Below are 23,136 nucleotides of genomic sequence, written 5' to 3'. Positions count from 1 at the left end.
ACTGACATTGTGGCTCCAGTTTAATTGTGAACTGTTTGGTATTTAGTTGGAGCAGGAATTTCTCGGTGACCAGCCTCAACACATGGAAACCTCCAATGGAAAGAACTGCAAATTTTATCTTCATCTCATTGAAAACGCTGAATAGAAGGAACCACTCAACTGGCGTATGGTCTCAGCCTCGGCAAAAGAATTGGGGACTTGACACATTCTAAGGTGACGACGGTAGATTATGAGCCCTGAGCAGGTGCTGGCTTTAAGGTCCAGTAATTTGTAGGTGGCACTTGTAGCTTGTGTGGGTCACTGTAAATTCTGCTTCTACCTAATAGTAAAACTGTACATACTTTCAGTGCTTGAGCAAAATCAGAGGTGGGGTCTACAGTGTTTAATCAGGGCTTATCATGCGCAGAACATTGTGTTAGATATTGAATGAATGGAAAAGAACCAGATGGTAGAGATCTTTGTTCCCAGGGAATATATAATCTAACTGCTGAGATTAAAACATACAAATATTACTTTAAGGCAACTACAAAATACACTACAAATTATGATATAATATAAATAGTGCGAATACGTAAGGTGATACTTACAAAGTTTTAGGAGTGGATGAAGGGCACCAGGGTAACGGATGTACATCAAAAGGCGGGGACTGAGGACGGCTCGCTGGGGCACTCCAGTTGACAGGTTGGAAAGGGCAGGGAGAGTCGTCACCGAGGAAAGGAGGAAAACCAGGAGGATGAGAGCCAAGAGGAAGCATGTCAAATGCTGCTGAGCAGTGAGGAAGGTGGGGAGTAAGAATTGGTCGTTGCATGTGGGGAGGTGGAATTTTCTGGTGACCTTGAGAAGAGCAGTTTCACTGTATGGGTAAACACCTAAATGGAGTAGATTGTAGAGACCGGGAGATAAGGAAGTAGGCGCAGCATATGGCGTATAGATAGCCATGTAATTTTAGTTGGGGAACGGGATGATAGCCTGAGGAGGATGTAGGGGCAAGAGAGGGCATTTCCTCCCTTCCCCTCCTCTCCCCTTTTGTATTGCTTTTTCCCCTATAATGTATAATATATTATAATATATCATATGATACTGTAACAGCATGTTTATATGAAGAGGGGATGATTCAGTGGAAAGGGAGAAGCTGATGCTGCAGGAGAGGGGATAGTTGCCAAAGCAAAGGCCCTGAGAGGGAATAGAGTGGAAAGTTTTTAGTTTTAAATGCTCATAGATAAAGCTAAAATGTTTAAAAACAAGCGCTTAAGCTTCTACCTAAGAAACTACAAAAAGAGGAGCAAACTGAAGCTAAAATAAGCAGAAGAAAGGAAGTAATGAAGAAAACAGCAGAAATCAAATAGAAGGCAGAAATGGAGAAATCAATAAAACAAAAATCTGGTTCTTAGAGAAAATCAATGGAATTGATAAAGCTCTGGCCAGATTGATAAGGAAAAAAAAGGAAGAGGGCACAAATTATGAATATCAGGAATAAGAGGAGACATGACTACAGACTCTACATTAATAAATAAAAAGGGAATGTTATGGACAACTTAATGCCAGTAAATTACAAACTTGGACAAAATAGATTCCTTTAAAAAAAAAAAAGGCCTCACTCAAGAAGAAATCGAAAATCTGAATATCCCTGTAGTTCTTCAGACTGTGTTCTTTCTTGCCTCTTAAACATGCCTTGCAATGATTTATTGAAAGCTGGGCATCATGTAGTGGGTAATGGGAAGTGAAGTAAATAGGCCTTTGGTGGAAGTTTTGTGTTAGTCTGGGCCAGAACTGGGCTATATTTAATGTTTGCTGCAGCTCTCAGTACCAGAGCTTTCAGAGTCCCTTAGTGCCCTTGTTTTTGTCTCTCCTCTTGACTTTGGGCTTCCCCACATGCTTCTCCTCAAAGTGAGTCTACGTCTTGCAGCTCTTTAAGCTGAAGTCACTGTTCTTACGTTGGAGCCCTGTTGGTGTGGCAGTAGAGGGGATGTAACCTGTAATCTTAATAGTAAATTTCAGTTTTTTGGTGGAACTACGTCCCTCACCAAGTCTCTCTTAGCTCTTTTCCTCCCCTTAGGGGAGACAGGCAGGCTAAAGGGGGATGGAGTGGGAGAGATGCCCTTCTCCCAGGGGAAGTAAGGCTGTTCCAAGGGCCTTGCTGTCTTTTTTGCTGGAGACAAAAGGCCTTTATTATGGAGAACACTCCGTGCATATTTGTCAATGATTAGCCTAACCCTTTCCCTGCCAGGGCTATGGAAGGCTCTCCACTCTAAGAATCTGGTGGGGTCCTGGAGATAAAATCCCCAAAATTGTGGGGCTCCTAAGACTGTATGCTAGTCTTAGGAATTTCTCACTTTTATGCTATTCCATCCTCAGACTCTAGCAATTTGTCAAAATCAGCATTTAAGTGTCCCTGCCAGCTTATGGCTCCAACAGCTTCTGCTCTAGCTAAGCACACCCAGCTGTGACTCTCTGGATTCACCTGTCTCTCCAGATTTCAGGATGACAGCTTGTCCTGAGACCTCAGTTCTCTGATGGGGTCAAGAAAAGCGATTTTCAGTTTGTTTAATGTTTTCTTATTGTAAGTGTGGGAGTGCCAGCTTTCAAGCTCTTTACATGTTGGAGCTAACCAGAAGTCCCCTATATCTATTAAGGACATTGAATTTGTAGTTTACATAAAGAAATTCCTAGAAGGCTTCAATGAAGAATTTTACCAAACATTAAAAAGAGAGAGAGAGCTGTTATAAGACTGTAGTAATCAAAACAGTGTAGTGTTGGCATGAAAACAGACACATAAAACCATCAAATGTCTAGAAGAAAACGTAGGCAGGACTCTTTGACATCGGTCTTAGTAATATTGTTTTTGGTATGTCTCAGGGGAAACAAAAGCAAAAATAAATGGAGCTGTGTCAAACTAAAAAGCTTTTGCACAGTGATGGAAACTGTCAACAACACAAAAAGGCCACCTGTTGAATGGTGGAAGATATTTGCAAGCAATATATCTGATAAGAGGTTAACACCCAAAATATACAAAGAATGCATAAAACTCAACATCAAAGAAAAAAACATCCCAAATAAAAACTGGGCCGAGGATCTGAATAGACATTTTTCCAAGGAAGACAGGCAGATGGCCAACAGGCACATGAAAAAGATGCTGAGTATCACTAATCATCAGGGAAGTGCAAATCAAAACCACGAGATACCACCTCACACCTGCCAGAATGGCTGCCGTCAAAAGGATCGCAAATAACAAGTGTTGGCAGGGTTGCGGAGAAAAGAAATCCTTATACACTGTTGGTGGGAATGTAAATTGGTGCAGCCACTGTGGAAAATAGTACGGAGATACCTCAAAAAGTTAAAAATAGAAATGTGAAATAAGTCCTGGGTATTATCCAAAGAGAACAAAAACACTGATTAGAAAAGATACGTGCACCCCTATGTTCATTGCAGCATTACTTACAATAGCCAAGATGTGGAAGCAACCCAAGTGCCTATCAACAGATGACTGGATAAAGAAGGTATGCTGTATATATGCCATGGAGTATTACTCAGCCATAAAAAAGAATGAAATCTTGCCATTTGTAACAACATGGATGGACCTAGAGGTTATTATACTATGTGAAATAAGTCAGTAGAGAAAGTCAAATACTGTGTGATTTCGCTTATATATGTGGAATCTGAAAAACAGATGAGCAAACATAACGAAACAAAATGGAGTTATAGATGCTGAGAACAAACAGGTGGTAACCAGAGGAGAGGAGGGTGGGGAAAAGAAAGAAATAGGTGAGGGGGATTAAGAGGTACAAACTTCCTGTTGCAAAATAAGTGCCATGGGTATGAAATGCACAGTTTGGGGAATATAGTCAGTAACTATGTAATATCTTTGGATGGTGACACATTGTAACTAGCTTTATCATGGTGATCATTTTGAAATGTATAGGAATACTAAATCACTATGTGTTGTAGGTCAGTTACACTTCAAAAACAAACATACATACAAACTCAGAAAGAGATCAGATTTATGGCTACCATTGGTAGGGAGTGGGAGAAGGGGGAATTAGGTGAAAGCCATCAAAAGGTACAACGAACTTCCAGTTATAAGATGAATGAGTACTAGGGATGAATATAATTAATGAATGAATATAATTAACATGAATATAATTAACACTGCTCTGTGTTCTATATGAAAGTTGGTAAGAGAGTAAATCCTAAATTCTCATCTCACACACACACAAACTTTTTTTCTATTTGATTATGTATCTATATGAGATGATGCTTGTTCACTAAACTTACTGTGATAATCATTTCATGATGCATGTAAGTCAAATCATACTCTGCACCTTAAATTTATATAATGCCATATGTCAGTTATATCTCAACGCAATGAAAAAAAATTGTTGAGAATATGGTGGAAACAGCATTTTGTGAGAAAACAAATCAGTACAATTCTTTTGGGTGGTAATTTAACAAAATCTATTATATCTATAAAATTTTGAGATGGGCTTTTTTTTTTTTTTTTTTTTGTGAGATGGGCATTTTTCAAACCAGCAGTTCCTTTTCCAGGAAATAATCCTATAGAAGTACATCCAGCTACCTGAGGATCTTGTAATTGTCTTGTAACCATAAGGAATTTGCAATAAATGTCTGTCAGAGCTTTACCTCAAATTACAGAGCACTTGACAGCCATTAGAAAGAAAGAGGATATTTAGAATATACTGGAAAACAAAAGCGAGGTATAGACCATTCTTCCATTTAATGATTTTTCTTTTGCCAGATGTTGTGCTAGGTACCAAGGATGCAATAGTGAAAGTAGGTGGGATCCATTTTATTAAAAATTTTAAAATGAATGTTAAAATATGCACAAGCATATGTAAAGTCTGGAAAGATTAAATTAAATTATTAGCTCTGACTATTTTGGGAGTTAGGACTCTGGGGGGCTTTGACTTTTTCCATAGTTAAATATTTGTATGTTTTTAAGTGAGCATATGTTATTTATGTAATCAGACAAGACCATAATCTAAGCACTTCCATGATTTCTTTTTGTTTTGATTAGAAGGTGTGTATCATGCAAGGTCTTTCACACTCTGATCCCAACCATTTTCCTGCCCCCTACCTGTCCCTGTCCTCCCCTCCCACACATTCTCAAACACATCCCTGAGGGAGGCCTCTCTCTACTTACCCAGCTGCAACCAGAAAACAGCTTAGTCCCCCTTCAAGGTCCTGCTCAAGTGTCACCCTTTGTGAAGTCTTTCCTGACTAGACTCAAAAAAGCAAGTGGCTTTCTCCACCGTGATTCCTTAACACTTACTTTTTTTAAATCAAGGAATAATTTACATACAGTAAGATGCACAAGTCTGAAGCGTACAGTTGGATGAGTTTTGACAAAAGTGTATGCCTGTAACACCACCACCCCAGTCAAACTCTGGAACGTTTCCTGTCCCCACGTGGTTCCCTCATGTTCCTTTCTAGCCATCCTGTCCCCTTCCACAGAGGCAACCACTGGCTCCAACGCCATCGCTGTAGGTTGGTTTCACTTGTCTTAAACTTCATATAAATGGCATAACACAGAATGTACTCTTATGTCTGACTTCTTTCCTCAACATAATTTACTGAGTTTCATCCATGTCTTGGGATATGTCAATAATCTGCAACTTTTCCTGAATGGTATTCCATCTTATGGATACACAGTTTGTTTAGCCATTCTTCTGTTGATAGACACATGGCATCTTTTCTTACTACTCTTCTTTATATGATGATCCGTGATTTCTGTTTGTCTCCTCAAATGAGATGGTGACACCAGTTATTATTGAGTATTGGTACTCTATCTAAATCATGATTGAATCACTGTCACTTTATCTGTGCTTAGCAGACAGTCATTGCTCATTAAATCTCTGCTTTTGAATAAGGAGGGATGAGAAAGTCAGCTGGAAATTACTTTGAATGATAGGAGAGAAGTGAAGTAAAGAAAAAGACCATTTCCTTTACTTACAGCACTTCTGACACCACCTGTGTGGGTTTTTCCACACCAAGCAATTCTCCAGTTCTTGGTGGACACCAGCTGCGTGTTCTACAGTTTAACTCAATTCTGCCATCAACTGCCAGAGTTAAATTGTAGAACAACCCCATAAGACTGCCCCAACTTTAGACACCAGTTGCAAGTCCCAGGTTGTCATCTATACCACTGACTATAAATTGTAGGTTCCCATGACTGCTTCCTCAGGTCTAATAATTTGCTAGAACAGCTCACAAAACTCAGGGAAACATTTACTTACAATTACCAATTTATTATAAAGATATTACAAATGATACAGATGACCAGCCAGATAAAGAGGTACATAGGTCCAGGTATAGAGAGGGCACAGAGCTTCCGTGCCCTCTGGGTGCACCACCATCCCAGCACCTCCATGTGTTGTAAGCACTTTGAACCCCATTGCTCATGGTTTTTGTGGAGGTTCCATTAAGTAGGTGTGCTTGATCAAATCATTCACCATTGGTGATTGAGCTCAATTCCCAGCCCCTCTCCCCTCCCTGGAGTCTGGGGGTGGGGCTGAGTTCCAGCCCTCTGGTCACACGGTTGGTTCCTCTGGCAGCCAGCCCCCATCTTCCAAGCTTCATCACCTCCTTAGCATAAACTTAGGTGTGGCTTGGAGGGGCTTATTGTGAATGACACGTAGGAGCTTCTGGCCAGGAAACAAGGATAAAGACCAAGTACGTGTTTCTTACTAAACCCTAATATCACAGGAGATATTAGGGTTTAGTAAGATTAATTAGGAGATTAATCACATTTCACCCAGAAGTTAAGAGGGAACGATGAACTCCTGACCATGCTTGTTCTCCGTGGAAAGGATGTTCCATATTCAGGAAAACTCTTCAGATGGTTATGTTTGGAAGGAGAGAAACGAAGATGCATGAGATCTGTCGCTGGACATCTAGGTAGCTTGGGAAGCTAATCTGAGCCGATGACCTAACTGGTAACATTACCCGCCTCACCAGCAGGGTCTTTGCTGCTTTCAGAGACGCTGGTCAACTCTGTTGTCACTGACCCAGCGTTGCTGTAGAGGTCCCAGTGTGCCCTTGATCCCGTAGGCCCTGTGTTTGTTGTCTTCATTGCAGGTAATTAAAAGTTAATATTTGAAACGAATAAACTCAAGCAGAAATAATGACTTTGACTTACCGTGTGGCGAGGTCACGGCCTGCCACGTGAGTGGAGATCACACTCCTTCCCGGGCTCCCCCCACAGGGCGGGCCCCAGGGGAGTGTGCCAGGCCCGGCCAGCCTTCTCCGAGGTGGAGCAAGGGACAAGCTCTGGATGGAAGTGCCTGGATGGAAGTGCCAGCATGGGGCAGGGTGTCATCTGGCTGTGCAGAGTGCTTTCTTCTTTTATGGTTTTATTGAGGTATAATTAATGTAACATAAAATCTGAGCAGTTTTGATATATGTAGAGAAATCATCCCACAGTCAAGACACCGTACGTGTCTGTCACCTCAGCCATTTTTCATACCCCTTGGTAATGCCCTCATCCCTCACCTCATCCCCAGGCAACCACCACTGTGCTGTCACTCGAGTTTGGTTTGCAGTTTTTAGAATTTTATACAGCTGGAATTGATATATGTGTTTATTTATATTTGTGTGTATTTATTCCTTCTCTTTAGTTCAGTTTTAGCGCAAAAGACAAAGTTTAGTCAACGTGTCCTTGGGAATTTGAACTGGAGGTGAGGGTAACTCACACCCCAGGAGTTAAGCTGACCCCTTTGCGGGCTGGCAGGTGGCAGACCTTGGCCAGGCTTTTTCTGAGCGCAGGCCAGAGTGTCATGTTACCAAGCAGACTGGAGGCAGGAGTTTGTTGTTGACAATCCAGAAATTGTTGGCACTAGTGCCATTAGTGCCTTTCTCCTGTGGGGTTTTATGAGGTTGTGGTGTGACTCGGATAAGTGTGGTAAATTCTGTTACAAGAAGGCATTTCCTTGTCACTGCACCGTGAAGGGTGGACCCTGCTCCGTCACTGAAGAGCCTGGTGCCGCAGGAGCCGGTGGCCTTGGCTCAGACCAGTGCCAGAGCCCTTGTTTCCTTTTCCACTTGCAAGGTGGGGCAGTGCTCCATCTTCCCCGGGGCTGTTGGATAAGGGCGTGAAGCTGCATTGAAACAGTCAGGGGCGTACAGGTGGGAGGCATCACTGAATCCCTGGTTGGCCTGTGGCCAAAATGATATTCTGACCTGCAGTAATTTTTTTATAGTGCACAGTTCCGTACCAAAAAGCACTTTGGCCCATATTTCTGCCCAGTCATTCTAAAGTGAAAGGGCACGGGTGGGGCACAGGGAGCCTCCTCTGCGACATTGTCCCAGCCTCACACCTTCTCAGTGACACCCTGTGACAGTGGCCATGGGGGACCAGGCGTGCTGCCTGCCAAGTCCAATGTGGACATCGGTGGTGACATCAAAATCATACCCATCGCCCAGATGGCACCTCTGCTGGCCTGCAGGCGGCCCTGGGGGGGTCTCGTTTCCTGTTGTAAGTGGATCTCAAGCTTCTCCACCCTGAAGGAAGGTGACTCCTGTCATGAGGGAAGGGGCACAGCTAACAATTCAAGAGAATCTGGTGTCAGGCGTCCGCCCCCTTTGGGATGGCTGGCTCCAGAAGAGGGGAGTCACCTTGTCTGGTGTGGAAATGTTGTGATTCCAAGGAGTTCAGGAGGGAGTATTGGGCCGGGTGGGGAGAAAAGAGGGCAGATGGAAAATCAGGCCGAGGCAAAGCTCCTTGCAGCTCTTCCCCTCGCTCCCTCCAGGGTCCCCAGCCCTCCCCGCCCTGGCCATGCCCCTTGGCCATGCCCTGGGGTCCAGGTGCTCAGTAGTGACCTGGCCTAGGGCATGGTTTTCCGTCTGCCCTCTTTTCTCCCGTCCTCCACATCAACCTCCCCGGATTCCCCCATCCTCTGTGTCCTGTCCCCCATCCTCATTTCCCAAAGCTTGCTTCCAGTTTATTTTTGTGTGAAAGTCCTAGGTTTCACCTCACCTCCAAGAAATCACTGTGACGTGAAAAACATTTTATTTATAATTTCTCGTATTTACAGTGTATGTCTTCATTATAATCATTCTTACAATAAATACAGAAGTGCTAAACAGACCATCATCACAGTGGCCTATGGTCCACCCAAGGCACAGGGACTGAAGGTGCTGTGATTTCCGTGTTTCCCAAGGGCCAGTCAGGAAGCCTCAGAGTTGAGTGCAGGGGAGAAGACTTTAAGATGGAACTTAAATGGGATTAATATTCAATGTGGCAAAATCCTAGAATGTCCATTACAGAAACAGGTAGAGGTTTTTACTGGGGTTATTTTATTGCTGTTTTGTTTTGTTTTTTTGTTTGTGTGTGTGTTTTTTCATCCAGTTGCTGGGGATTCAACCCAGAACCTCGTGCATGCCAAGCACATGCTCTACCACTGAGCTATACCCTCCCTCCCCTCTGGTTTTTATTGTTTTTATTAGTTGATACTAAAGAAACGGAGACGAGACTGATGAGCTCCTGTTAGTGAGAGGCAGAGAAGCCAGGGCCTTCCCTGAGTCCCTGCCAAGGCCCGGCCTCGTTTCTGTTACCCTCACCTGCCGTGCAGCCAGCACAGCGCCTGGGACCCCAGGGTGGGTGTGAGGCAGGGGGGCTTCAGCACCACCGCACTGGTTTCCTTGACTGGCAGCTGGTGTCGTAGGAGTGAGTGAGACCCTGAGGAAAGGTTTCCCAGTTCCAGAGCGGGACCCGCAGGAGTCCCCTACGGGTTAGCAGGGCAGTGGACAGTGTTGATTTCAGAACCTTCTGCCTCCCCAGTTTGTTTGGTCTCAGCCAAGAGGGCCAAGAGCCTGGGCTGCACGGAGGGGGAAGAGGGCAGGGGAAGTGTCACTGTCCCACTGGCCCAGTAGCTGTCCCTTTTTATGAACAGCCATTGTGCCAGGTACAGTGGTCTCTCTGCTCACAGAATTTGCCCACAAAAGCTGTAGAGGGCTGTTTGAAAGGCAGCCCCACGGCTCTGGAGTGGTTTAGGTTGGTTTCTGACTGGCAGCTTTGGGCTGAGGCCAAGGAGGCATCATCTCCCGCACGCTGCTCCGTCCCGAGGGTGGTCCCTGCTGTTACCTGACCAGCATCAGGCTAGAGTGCGAATGGCAACGCCGGGAGGCCACCGCAGGCTGCAGGCCATCAGCGGCCTCATGCACCCACACATCTGAGTCCCCATGGGGTCACCTGCAACTCTGTCTAGCAGACAAGCTGCAAAGACACAGGGCTTGCTGTCACTACAGAAAGTAGAGAAGGGGGAAGACTTCTCAGAGTCGGAGGGAGGAGTAGAGGGGAAAAGATGTTCTAAAGAAACCTATGCTTCAAGAGGACATTCTGTGTCATCAGGATGAGAGTGGGGATCAGAAGTTTCTCTGAACCACGAGGTGCCAGGCGGGAGAGGTTGATGGCGGGGCCCCTCAGCTGAGGAACAGACGGATCTCCACAGGGCTCACACATCGATGGGAGGAGGACGAAGGAGTGAAGTCTTCTCAGAAACTGCCTTTGTGACGTGGGGGGAAGACCAGGAAGCATCCTTGAAACATTCCACTCTCTCTGGTCCCTAAATACCATGGTGCCAGCCCCTGCACAGATAACTTCCTGCTTTTACAGCTTGAAAATATATTTTAACTCAGCCACGACTTGACATCCTCCAGGTCAGAGAAGTAGGTAAGTCCCAGTTTCGGGATGACAGTAGGGACACAGCAGAGGTGGCAGAAATGAAATTTGGGCAGAAGAGATGAGACTCTTCAGTCCTTTCGCTTCTGCCTGCTGCCTCCAGATTCAGAAGCAGTTGGGGTCCTCTCAGAGTTCACGTCCACTCTGGGAGACAGAAAGCAACAACATGTTTTCAAGAATAGCCTAGTTATTCAAAAATCTGTGGAGTATAAAACATAACTGCTCTGCTGACAGGAGATTGGGTTGCGCTTAATAAGTCTGTCCTTCTGACACTTGTGGCCTGACAAGCGACTTCTGACTCCACTTCTGATTCCAAAGTGAGACTCTTGCAGATCTTACATGTCTTCTCACTCTAAGATCCATTCAGTGCGTCTGAGCCAAAGGACAGGACTCCGGGAGGGGGTGGAGCTCAGTGGCAGAGCATTTGACTGCAAAGGACAGGACTCGGAAAATGCCTCTGCTGTATTTCTGAGAATATCTCTTGCTTGCTTTTTGTCTCTGACACCTTGACCTTTCCTGTTCCCATCTCCCCCTGCATCCCCCCACCTCCTCCCCAACCCCCAGTTGTAAGGTCAGGCTGAAGGTTTTGTCACAGCAGAAGAAAATCAGACCATACGCCCTTCCCTGAGGAAAGAAACTGAGTCTCAAAAGCAAAGCCTGAGCAGAGAGAGCACGTTCTGGTCTGAAAACGTGGAGAAGAAGCACAATTCCCATGAACCCCTGGATGCAAATGTTTTCCAGCCAGTCACAGCCCCCGGCAGGCGACGTGGTTTGTGCCCCCAGATGGCAGACCCCTGAGTGGTCTCACACAGAGGAAGCAGACAGCGCAGAGTCCTCGCCTCCCTGGCGAGCTCTTCCCATCCGTGATCCCACAGAGGGTGGCGGGGCAGCGAGATGGCGGGGCGCTCTGCTGGGCACCCCCCAGGGGTCTGGGGTCTTTGTGGGCTGAGCTCCAGAGAACCCTCAGGTATTTGAAGCATCCAGGGAGCCATAGCATGTAGCGTCCAAAGCCGAGTCCTTCCCTGGACATGCCTGGACGTGCCTGGACGCGCCGGGGCCTCAGGCATGGGCCTCGGACTCCTGCGTGGTGGCCGGTTTGTAGATGACACCTTTGTTATCACTTTTTTTGCTACTAGAACAAGAACACACGAGTCTTGTTAGTCAAAGAGGACAGAGAGGCAAGAGCAGCCTGACTCGGCTAGATTTTAGGGGTCAGATTCCTCACTTGGGGAAATGCCCCCTCCAGTAAAGCCTTAACCCGAATGGAACCTATTCATTTTTCAGCTGTTCCCTTTTATCACTTGACAATACTAGACCTGCATTTTGACGAAGGCCTCATTCCCGCCCCATTTCAAATACCTGATTCCAACAGGGTTTGTGACCACCCTTTTTTTCATACCAGCCAAAATAGGCTTTAGGAAAAACTAAATGTGACAATAAAAACACGAGCAAAGGGCATTAATGTGAGTGAGAAGTCAGGTTTTCCCTTGTTTTTCTTTTTGGGTTCAGAGAAGAAAAACCAGGTGTAAAGATCTTAGAAAGGCAGCCTCGTTGCTTGTGTGGAGGCAGGTGGGGCCTCCCCTCCAAATCACGGGGCTCGTGCAAGGGTTTAGCTGTGGCAGCCAGGCTGGCAGACGCACCTCCAACTCTGGGCACAGTGACCCTTGACCCCCAGCACCAGCGTCTCATGCGGAGCCCGGGGTCAGTGGTGTTTGGGAGACGGCGCTCCTGGGATAAGTGTTGGTACAGGTGACAGGGGCCCTTCTGTCTGCGGGCTGCCTTCCCAGACAGATCAATCCTCATGGACACATGGGCCACCCACTCCCATCTCAAACCCAAACCGGCTCACCTCTTCTTCCTTCTGAAAAGCCAAACAGATACTGCCAGGACAATACAGATGCCGAGAACGCCGGCCAGGGCCACGGAAAGGGCGATGCCTGGTGAGGAGGCAGGGCACATGCACGTTACAACCCTCCCTCCCGCTTTGTCTCCCGCCACAGCACGTGTGTGTGCAGTCAGTGACAGCTGCACAGCCCGCCACGGGCAGGCGTAACTCCCCCACCTCTGCTCTCAGGTTCTGGCCTTTGGCTTATCAGGACTGGCTGGAGGACTTAGAGGGGTCCATCTGCAAAACGGCAGCGATTCTCCAATAAGGGCTCTCAAACGTGCACCAGGATCATCTAAAGAGCTTGTTTCAAATGTAGACTTTTCTTGAGCCCAACCCTCAGAGACTCTGATTCAGGCTGGAGCTTGGCCCAGGAATCTGCATTTTTACCAGACACCTCTAGCTGATGCTGGTGTGCGTGGTCCATGAGCCACGCTTTGAGAAACCCTGGGCCATGGGGTAAGAGCTCGTTCCGTCTTTGCTTGCTGGGTTTAAGGCCTGTTGGGATGCCTCCTTCTCAGTTTTGCCCTCAGGCTCCATTGCACAGTCCTAAGCAGTCCAAAGCTACCAGGACCCATTGCCACGGTCACTTGGCTGGTCACCCAGCCTCAATACTGGGCCGAGGCCGGGTTTTTAGGCAATAGCTTCCCGCCATGGCCAACAGAAGGTCTTGGATAGGTCTTTGAATGTCCACATGCTATAAAGTGATTAGCTCTTTCATTAGGGGAGCATTTGATTGGCAGTTCATTTCTGAAACAGAGTGACTGGAGGGTAAGACACACAGTGAGGTGGGGGTCAGGAGTCAGAGTGACAGCACAGAGAAGCAGAGAGGATGGGCTGGAAGTATCACAGGCCCAAATCACACCAAGAATCACAGTGATCACCCAGCTCCAGCATGCACGGCCGGCCGGCCACATACCCAGACTCAGTCCTGCGTAGGTAAGGTCTTGTACTTCAAAGGAGAGAGGAAAAGATGGGAAATTAACCAAGTCAAACCACGGCGGATGTGACCAGTGCACTGAGCTCGACCTTTTGTTGGGTTGGAGGTACAGGGCTGATGCAGCCCTTCTGGGGGTGTTCACTGTTGCCTCAGGTGCTTGATGGGACAGAGGGCGTTGCCCACCCAGGGAATTCACACCATGATCCCTCCCCCCATGCTCCTTTATCACAGCCGTCTCTGCTCGGGTGAGACTTCAGTTTTTAGTACAACGTGGTCAGTGGGGAAAGTGAGGAAGTGGGGAGAATCAGAGTCTAGCTGGGTGGGCTGTTACTGCTTCTCTAGGACCTGCGCCTGCTTCTCAGCAAGGAGCCTAGTAGGTTCTGGCTGGCAGGGGCTGGCAGAGCTTAGTTGGTATCTGTCACCTGTCTTCTGCCCCATCCCCATCCAGTGCTGCTGTCACGGTTTGGTTCTATTTGCTTTGGCCCCAGTGGACAAACTGGAGCAACCCCTCCACTACCAGCCTCCCTTCCCTGCTGCCTGGAACCAGGGCTTCTCAGCAAGTTCTTGCTGGGGATGAATGGTAGTGAGTTAGGGGTCCTCAGTGGGGCTGAAATAGTGCCCAGCGATCTAAGGTGAAATCCCATAGTCAGCCTAGTGGAGACCCCCCCGGGGAGGGTAGTGGGTGAGTCCCCCCTCTCGGGTGACACAGAGGAGCCCCGTCATGAAGCCCCCAGGGCACCCCCGCTGCTGCTTCAAGCACCTCAGAACTGCTCCCCTTTCTCCCAGTCAGGTCCTCCATCTAAAGAAAGTCTGCTTACACACTCTCTTGTCTGGCGGTTTTCTGACCTCAGTAGATACTTCTAGCTTGTGTGTGTGTGTGTGTGTGATTGTTGCCGGCGGTGGGGGCGGGGGGTGTTCCAGTTCACACAGAAATCCAGAGTTGTGCAGATGGTGGCCACCCAGCCCAACTCAGGAGAGCCTGTGCCCAGAGTCCACTGTGGTGACTGAGACCCTGGGAGAGCCCTGCTGAGTGTGAGATGCCCGCAGAGGGCCAGAGACACCCCTCTCCCTGGGGTACTTGACACCCCCGGGAACCAGACCTGAGAGCAGGACGAGGTTGTGCTCACCCCCTTCTCCTACCATATGGCCTGAGTCTGGCTGATTCCCCGGAGCCATCAGCCCTTCGTCCTTTCCCTACTATCCTCTTCCTGGTCCAAGGCTGGCCCGAGTCCCCGGTCTGGCTTCCCCAGGTGGCCCTGGGCTGTTGTAAGGACAAGCAGAACAATCAGGGAGAGGAGCCATCCACGAAGGACAGGGTAGCCTGTTCTCTTGGCCCTTGCTGGCCTCCACCAGCAGCCCATGGCCTCCCAGGTGATGGACAGCGTGGCTCTCCTGGCCTGATTCCCTGGCCCCAGCATATTGTAACCTGATACAAGGACCAGTCTGTGGCTTGGGGAGACGCGCAGGACGTGAGCCTCCCCCTGAGGAGACTGTCAAGTGTTTGTACAACACATGCTCTGTTTCCTGCATGGCCTGTGGCCTCTGCACACTATAATTTGGTATTTTAGGTTTTGTTTTTTTTTTTTCAGGGTACCTAGAGGCAACCAAGTCCTCTAGGATCTTAGAAACAACAACCAAAGGAAAAAAACCCCAACTAGTCGTGTTTTCTTTTCCAAGCCTTTTTGATGAAATGCACTTTAGTTCCAAATGCACAAGCTCCAAATGCTTGTGGTCCTAAACTGGTTCTCCCCACATGGACTGTTTACTAGTAAGCCTAACCACTTGGTTATGCCATCCAAACTGGACAGTTTCTAAAGTTGTGGCTTTCAGTCACCCCAAACACCCTGAAAGCCACACAGGCCCCCAGACAGCTGAGAGCCCCAGTCCGGGCCTGGAGGAGGTGCCCGTAAGCCTGATCCTAGGGAGCTGAGCGAAGGCTCCGGGAGCAAGGCCCCAGGCATGAGACTTTTCTCAAGAGTATGTGGGCCAGCTGGGTGGCTTATCCGGAGGGAGAGCTCCCCTGGGTCACTGAGCAGTGTCCTTGGCTGATCAGGAGCCATAAACAAGAGCCTAATTTAATCCAGGGCTCTAACCTAGCTTCCTTGCTCCTGGACGATGACTTCCTAGGGCCCAAGCTGCCTCTCCTTGGAAACAATGAAACGAGACCAAGCAAGTCCCAAGACAAGGAGATCCCCAGACACCGAAACAAGTGCTTTTCAGCCAAGAGTCTGATGTAGCAAAAACAAAGCAGCTCGACTGAGCAAGCCAAGAGCAGAAGCCACTCGGCGAGAGGAATGGCGCTGAGGGGGGTGCCTTGTAAGAATTCTACCCTCCAGGAAATCCAAAGCAGGAAGATGATGTCGGGGTGCTACCCCCCACCTGGGAGACAGCACTGAGCATCAAGGAGCAGGGCTTCCCTGCAGAGCTGGATGAAGCACAGGGCTTAGGTCTCCTTGGAGCCAGGTGCCAGAGCATCTGCTAACTGAAGGGACAGGGAAAGTGACAGAAGGCACTGGGGGAACTGTGGGGACGACTGGAGAACCAGCGCCCAGAGAGAGAAGCCAAAGCCCGCATCCCCGTGCAGCCTCCGGGATGGTGCAGAGAACAGGCATCAGAGATGGTGCAGGGAGCGGCAGAGGCAGAGAGAGTCACCTGCAGAGAAAACAAAGACGGTTTCTGAGTGGCAAATGAGACAGGCAGTCCCCACGGAAGAACAGTGGGACAGACGGGAGAAATGAGACAGACTGGCTGACGGAGATGGCCCATGAGAGCCACGGATGAGAACGCAAAGAAGGGGCTCCTGAGCTGGCAGGTAGGAGGGTGTGTGCTACACGGACGTGGGAGAGCTGCCTGCTCGCCAAAAAGTGCTCCAGGATGAGTCAGGACGGGCAGAGGTAGGGCAGGACGACACACAGAAGGACATCTCACAGACACAGAAGAACTCCAACGCCACACGCCTCACCCAGGAAGGTACAGGCCCCCGAGAAGATGGGCAGGCTGCTCACCACCGGGCGCTGCTGCCTGTCCTGGCTGGCTCGGGAGCTGCGTCTTCCACCGGCATCTTGCTGGGCTGAGACTTGCTGTGTGTTTGCTGTGTTTGAGGTCTTCTGAAGCCTCAAGTGCAAACACAGGAAAGTCCAGCGGGAAGAACCAGCACCTCATTTACACAGCTTGTGGTTCCTGGAACACGGCTGGCATTCTCTAGGTCTATTGGCAGTTCTGTTTATTCAAACAGCATTTTGAATAAACAAGAATATAGTCCTTTTCCTTTCAAAGTATTGTTTTAAAGTAGGGACTGTTTTGTAGGGACTGTTTTGCAGTGATTAGATTTGTATACAGATATGAATACGCGTGCGCAGTCTCCAGTCTTATCGAAGAGGCAGTTTGGGTTTAGCAGGGATTTGAGAGTTTATAAAATCAGTTTCAGATGGTAAAACTCTTATTATGCTTAATACAAGTCATAGACTCAAGTGTCTGAAATGCTAGTCCTCTCTTTGGTTGCTGCTTTGGTCCGAAAAGCAAGGAAGGTGCCCTCAGAGCCACACAGCATAACTGTCTTTGGAGGGCATACTTAACTGGAGTTTTCTTAACACCGTGGAAGCCAGTATAGAAATAATTTCTATAGACAAGTCTGCGCAAAAGACACAACCAGATTACGTGAGGGAGCTGGGTTTTCACAGCCTTGATCGGAGCTGAGGGCTTTGCCTTCCCGATTGCAGGCATGCAGGCCCAGAAGTGAGAGCCGTGTTGCTCTGAGGGGCCTGAACCCACGGGCAGTGGGCTCAGGTGACAGTGCAGCGCTGGGTGCTTCCTGCTCTCAGCTCCCTCCGGGGGCCAGGCTGGCTGTGCTGCAGGAAGGATGCGTGGTGGGACCAGGGCTCTAACCCCCGTCAGGCCAGAGGACAGAAGGCCTGACGGCATCCCTCGGTGACTCCCTCCCAGACCTTCCACACTCGATAGCTACATTCTGGTCTTTAAGTTTTCCTAGACAAAAAGATTGATTTTCATTGCTGTTGGCATGTTGATGCCAAAGCAAGATAAGACTTAATAAAATTCAGGCTTGCCAACTGGTCAGGCTTCTGTTTAGATAACTTTGCAGAGAAGACCCTGGGGAGGTGGGGGTGGGACACGGGCCCTTTTCATTCTCTCAAACTGGTAATGAACACCAGGCGCAGTGCCAGGGACAGAACGTAAGATCTCATCGCCTGCTTTCAGGGGCTTGTGGTGTATGGATGATAGAGGCATATTTTTTGTTTTTCTGCATGGTAATAAATCATTCCCCTGTGGTACACTAAGAGCTGTGACAGATGAATCAGTTGTCCAGCTGCACTGAGGCAGGGGACTGTAAGTCACCTTCAGGGGTTTGGGGAAGACTTCTGGCAGGATATGATCAGAGTTGAGTCTTGAAAGAACTTTCCAGGTGGAAGAGGTGAAGGGCATCCCAGATAAAGGGACTGGTGTGTGCAAAAGTCAATACTGTGCACACATGAAAGCACCTGCCATGTGGAGGGAGGCCCCACGGGGCAGGATGGGAGCCCGGGGGAGACACGTTGGACGGGTCAGCCGGTGCTGAACCACGAACAGTGGTCCCAGCTTTCTGTTTGACCCCTTTCCCCGCTGTCTGTCCTCAACATGGGCTGCTCTGTGCCACAGGCTAGTTGTTGGGAGCCAGGGAGCATCCATGGTAGCGATGCTCACATGCGGCATGCTCAGGAACCACGTGGCGTGCTGACCTGCATTAGATGAAGGGACAGGACTTCCCTTCTTAGCACATGTGACCATCACTGCTGACTGTTCAGCCCCTGTATCCAGGGGGAATTTGAAGGTGGGAAGTGTTCTTTCATTTGGATGCTTTGGAAGAATTGATACTTTCCTATCCCATAGAATTTATTTATAAATAGGAACTCTTAGAAACACAAGGTCAATAACCACAGAGCATACATTCTAATGTCAAAGAATCAGGTAATTAGCCATCTTAGCTTGGTCAAATTTTTTTTCTATCTCTTTTGCAAAGGTTTCATGAAACTACCCAAGCAGATTCTAATCATGCTACTCCACAAACTGGCTGAGGGAGACAGCCTTCCCCTCTACTGCCCAGCGCTCTAGCCTAAGTGTCGCCTCAGCTGGCTCCGGGCTCCACGTGTGACTTGCACGTGCTCGGAGCAGGCCCACTAAAGACATGATTATAGAAACTTTGGCTTCCTTGTGTCCTTCAAGTTTCCTTTGCCCTGACGTGTTGACAGGAGAACTTGATAGCATTAGTACTTAGGTTTGATGGGTCTGGCTTTATTACCCTTTGCCATCTGGCCCCAGCATTGGTGTCTTTGGCTAGGAAGAGGTCAACTTCAAGAAACCAAGAACTGGGCCCCCGGACTCTGTAAATCTGCCTCTGCCATCTTATTCCTTCCCTGCATCAGGCTTCTGAGTCCTGTGAGATCTGGACTGGTCCCGGGAGGTGTTCCTCTACCCCACCCCCCACCCCGCCCTCCTGGAGGACAACGAGCCTTGCTTCCCCTCCTCAGCTCCAGACTTCCCTTGTGCTGCTGGGAAGAGGCACCTTGTAAGAGCTGAAAAAAGTGCTCGGCATGACTTTCACCTCTTTTAAAGAGCGGGCATTTTAACCAAAGGCAACAAGAAACAACAGAGATGAAAGACAAAATTGTACAACAGGGAGGGAGGGGCAGAATGATGAGGGGAGTCTGAAGAAAGTTCCAGTCTCAGAGGCACCTAGACCCCGGTGAAGGGATATGTCCACTGTCCTTGGGGTGAATAGTTCTGTCTCCACTTCTCTTCGCTTTGGGTCTACCCAGTTATATGTGAAGAATATATACCCCAATTCTACAGGAAGATGGAGAACACGGTTCCTCTTGAATTTGGGTGTTCTACCTTAGTAACTCCATCCTTGTTGTTTCAGCGGTGACCACCACCAGACTGAAGACATCATGCCATAATGGAGTAAAGACCAGGGCATGTGATGTAAAACCCTAGAATCCTGCAATACGAGTGGAAGAGAAGGTTCTGGGCTGAGGAAAGTCATTGTACAATCCCTGGGGCAGGGGTTCTCAATCAGGGCAACTTTGCCCCTCCTCCCACTGAGGCATTTGACAAAGTCTGGAGATATTTTGGCTGTCACTAGAGGCGGTGCTGCTGGCATGTAGTGGGCAGAGGCCAAGGATGCACAGGTCAGCCCTCACAAGAATTACCAGCTCCAAATGCCAATACTATCTGGGGGAGGGTATAGCTCAGTGGTAGAGCACATGCTTAGCATGCATGAGGTCCTGGGTTCAATCCCCAGTACCACCATTAAAATAAACAAACAAAAATCTAATTACCACCCCGCCCCCAAAAAAAACCCTACATAAAATCTAAAAAAAAAACAAAACACAAAAACCCAAATGTCAATATTGACATGCCAATGCCAAGGCTGAGAAGCCCTGCCCTGGGGCTGTCATAGACCATACACCTGTCAAGGACAGAAGCCAAGTTCTGTGTTCCTTTTCTAGCACAGCTGAGGAAAAAGCAGGGTCCAGTTAAGTGATTCAGTCCCAGTTGTCCCAGTCTGATTAAACCCCAGGTCCCCGTCTCAAAGTCCATGCACTTTGTCTCCTAGAGGATTTCCTAACATTACTTTTCTCCTAGCAGAAAACTCCAGAGTTTTCATTTTCCAACTCCACAGTTGCTATTAACTTCCAGAGAAGACCCTGAATAAAGTAGCCCTAATTACAGGCATGACTCGGTGGAAGAGCGTGCAAACATCTGAGTCCCAGTTGCTCAAGGTTCACGCTGACACAGGCTCGCTGCATCAGCCTGAAGCGGTACATTGCAGCCTGAGACACGCTCCAGGTTGGTGTGAGAGGGCCTTCGGGGGATGACATTTGGGGCTTCGCTCCTTTGGAGCTGCCCCATCCTTGCTCCTTGGGAAACAATCCCATTTGCTGCCTGAGTTTTTGGGAAATGAGAGGGAAATGAGAATTCTGGCCAAGTTTCTATAATCAGCCTCCAAATGAACAGGTTTGCCTCAGTCTGCCACGGATTCTCATTCCACGGAGACAGCCTGGCCCGGCCTGGGCTCTTGGAAGCAGCAGCTTTGGCTGAGTCACGCAGAAGGGGCAGCAGCAAAGCTGCATTTGGGCTGTGACCTCCGTGTCCTAAGCTGGAGCTGGTCTGGGACCTTCTGCTTACAGGCCCCCCCAAGCTCCCCAGCCAGACAAGGAGGGTCTAATGAAGCGCTCTGCTACAAGCCTGACTGCACTGCCCGTTCTAGGCGCCAGCTTAGACCTGAGCCGGTCTAAGAAGATGGCTAATTATCCCCAAGGCCACAGTCCATGGTGCACGAAGTGCACATTACTTTTGGATGTCAAGTTCTTGCATGGTTTCTTCTGATCCTCTGTAACTGCCCTCACACACTGTCCCTGCAATGTAAAGGCGGGATGGGCAGTCATTAGTGTCCACTTAGAATCAGACCATGTTCGCACCGTCAGGATGTTAGCTCACCTAGTCCAGCCCCTCATTTTATGGCTGAGGAAACCAAGACCAGAGAAGGGGCATGATTTGCCTGCATTGTACAGCCAGGAGGAACCAAAGTGAGGCCTTGAACTTTGGTCTCCTGACTGTGGGGGAGTACCTGTCACCCCACCCCCTGTGACCTGTAGAGACTGGCCCAGAGAACCAGAGCTGATCATTATCCTTGAATCACAAGCAAAATTCTACCTGATCCGTGTGAGCAGAGTCCCTGATCTCCAGGCAGAGTTTTTTCTGTTTTTTTATGTTAAGAGTTGAAGTATTTCTGTTTAACCCTTGATTACTACAGACTTAATTTAGAAGGATAGGAAAAAAGGAAGTTATATCCACAAGAGGGTAATTCTGTGCGTTTGAGGCATTTCCTAGAAAAGAAGCTTGTAGTCATCATCTTATGCATCCTCAATTTTTAGGAGGGGCTGTTGTTTATAGATTCCGTTTTCAGACCAGGAAACTGGGGGAAGGAGGGAACTTACCTTAACTAATGGTATCTGGAGAGACGAACACAAAAGATAAATTCTTGGGCAGTTCTTGATTAAGTAACTGACAGAGAAAGACAGAATTCTGACCATATGCGTGAGTCACTTCAGAAGAGCATGTTTCTAAAGCTGTCTGGCAAGGGCCTTGAAATACAATCTTCATATGTTCAACTAAGCTGAGCAGGTGGTGGTTATAATCTCACACAATATGAAAGGAACAGCAACAGAACAAGGCGCCCCAGGGCAGCCGAGGAGAGCTGATTCTTTGACACGTGGGAAAATGGGGTCATCTGGAAATGGGAACCCCTGGCCCAGTTCGGTCACAAGTGATGCAGGATAAAGTAGAACTTCACGGACCGGCCCTTCCCCTGACCATTCGAGAGTCCCGAGCTGGGAGCACAGCTCAAGAATTGACAGTGAGAAAGTGAACTTGGAGATTTGGAGAGTGTAGCCCCAAGAGTGCCCCCTTACCCCTTTCCCCGGGCCCCCGGCTTCCGCAGTCTGGATGTCGGTAACAAGCAAGTCAAGATCTTAAATGTTCATCTGGGGAGTTACGGTTACAGATCTAAAAGGAAGCACTGAGCTTCCATAGCTCAGGAAGAAACCGGACTATGAAGCGTCATTCAGCATCGACCCGGGGCGCCTGTGCTCGTGCATCAAGGAGATGAGACAAAAGACAGTTCTGCGGATGCTTTCTTGTCTGACGGGCCCTGCTACGTAAGACCGTGAGCTGCTTGAGGCTCAGACTTGAGTTGCACCCACTTCCCAGAACCTTACAGAGGAGCATCCCTGGACCTTGGTGATGCTGGTGATGCCATGAATCACCTGACAAGGCTGAAGGTGGGCCTTGATGCCAAGAAAGCCTAGAGTAAGAAGTTGGAAGTTTGATCTCATGAAAAGGGTCCTATCATGTGTCTTAGGAGAAGAGGTGGTTCTCCAGAGCAGAGGCCCCCAGAACATCCTCTCTTCCCCACCTGTGGGAGACTCTCAGACTTAGTGAGGGTTCTGGTCCATGCCCCTGGAGGCCTGTGCTTCCCTGCAAGGGCTCAGGGAAGTCAAGGTCTGTGATGGGAGACCTCAGTAAATCCACACACGGTAGCAATTCACGCACCTGGTTCCTTTGGCAGCCAGAGTACTTTTAACCCACTTCCTAGGGCATTGGCAACAAAGCCCACAGGCAGGGCTCCCAGCTTCATACAAAAGGATGCCTTGGCACCACGCTCCCCACACACTGCATCTCCTTACCTTGTTGGAAGGAGACGTACACCAGCCTCTCATCAAACTTCTGGACCTGCCGGAAGTTGTTGACCATCTCTATGGGGGACGGGTCATCCACATTTGTGCAGTACAGGCCTTCTTCTAACTTCACCAGCTGTGGGAAAAGAGCAGAAACACCCACCATGGACGTAGTGACGCCCCCTTGCCTGACCTCCAGGGGAGGGACTGGGGGACCTCACCTCCTCCGGGACCCGGTGGGAGACCCCTAGGAAAGCAGTGGGAAAGCCAGAAACTGCCCCCTCCCCTGCAGGTGTCTAAGTGACTGGGCAGGGGGTGAGCCCATGTGACCTCCCGCTGTCTTCCCACCTCCTGGGCCACCAGGAGGGTTCGTGCTGTCTGCCCC

The 23,136-nt window shown here is 48.7% G+C and overlaps 2 protein-coding genes across 6 annotated transcripts in view; one reads left to right on the top strand and one right to left on the bottom strand.

Annotated features, from left to right (window-relative positions):
• Nucleotides 1-23,136, top strand: part of APH1B (aph-1 homolog B, gamma-secretase subunit) — a 60,545-nt gene that overhangs the window by 25,775 nt on the left and 11,634 nt on the right. Inside the window, exon 7 of one of the 2 annotated variants that reach the window (XM_045523001.2) lies at nt 47-4,493. The exons of the other annotated variant lie outside the window; for it this stretch is intronic. The gene's annotated coding sequence lies outside the window, so the exon portion shown is untranslated. Of the gene's footprint in view, nt 1-46; nt 4,494-23,136 lie in introns of those variants that run through there. 2 annotated transcript variants of the gene reach the window in all.
• The window catches only part of CA12 (carbonic anhydrase 12), a 58,462-nt gene continuing 44,963 nt past the window's right edge, over nt 9,638-23,136 (bottom strand). Inside the window, exons 8-11 of one of the 4 annotated variants that reach the window (XM_010963466.3) lie at nt 22,761-22,887; nt 13,498-13,530; nt 12,543-12,630; nt 9,638-11,822 (exon numbers count right to left, since the gene is read on the bottom strand). In XM_010963466.3, the coding sequence (XP_010961768.1) occupies nt 11,753-11,822; nt 12,543-12,630; nt 13,498-13,530; nt 22,761-22,887 (318 nt within the window). In that variant the 3' untranslated portion in view covers nt 9,638-11,752. Of the gene's footprint in view, nt 11,826-12,542; nt 12,631-13,497; nt 13,531-22,760; nt 22,888-23,136 lie in introns of all 4 variants that reach the window. The other 3 variants (XM_074366377.1, XM_010963468.3, XM_010963467.3) reach the window with 3 other exon arrangements.

The sequence above is a fragment of the Camelus bactrianus genome, chromosome 6 (assembly GCF_048773025.1).
Source record: "Camelus bactrianus isolate YW-2024 breed Bactrian camel chromosome 6, ASM4877302v1, whole genome shotgun sequence".
Taxonomy (NCBI): Eukaryota; Metazoa; Chordata; class Mammalia; order Artiodactyla; family Camelidae; genus Camelus; species Camelus bactrianus.
This window is presented reverse-complemented; position numbering and strand designations above follow the sequence as displayed.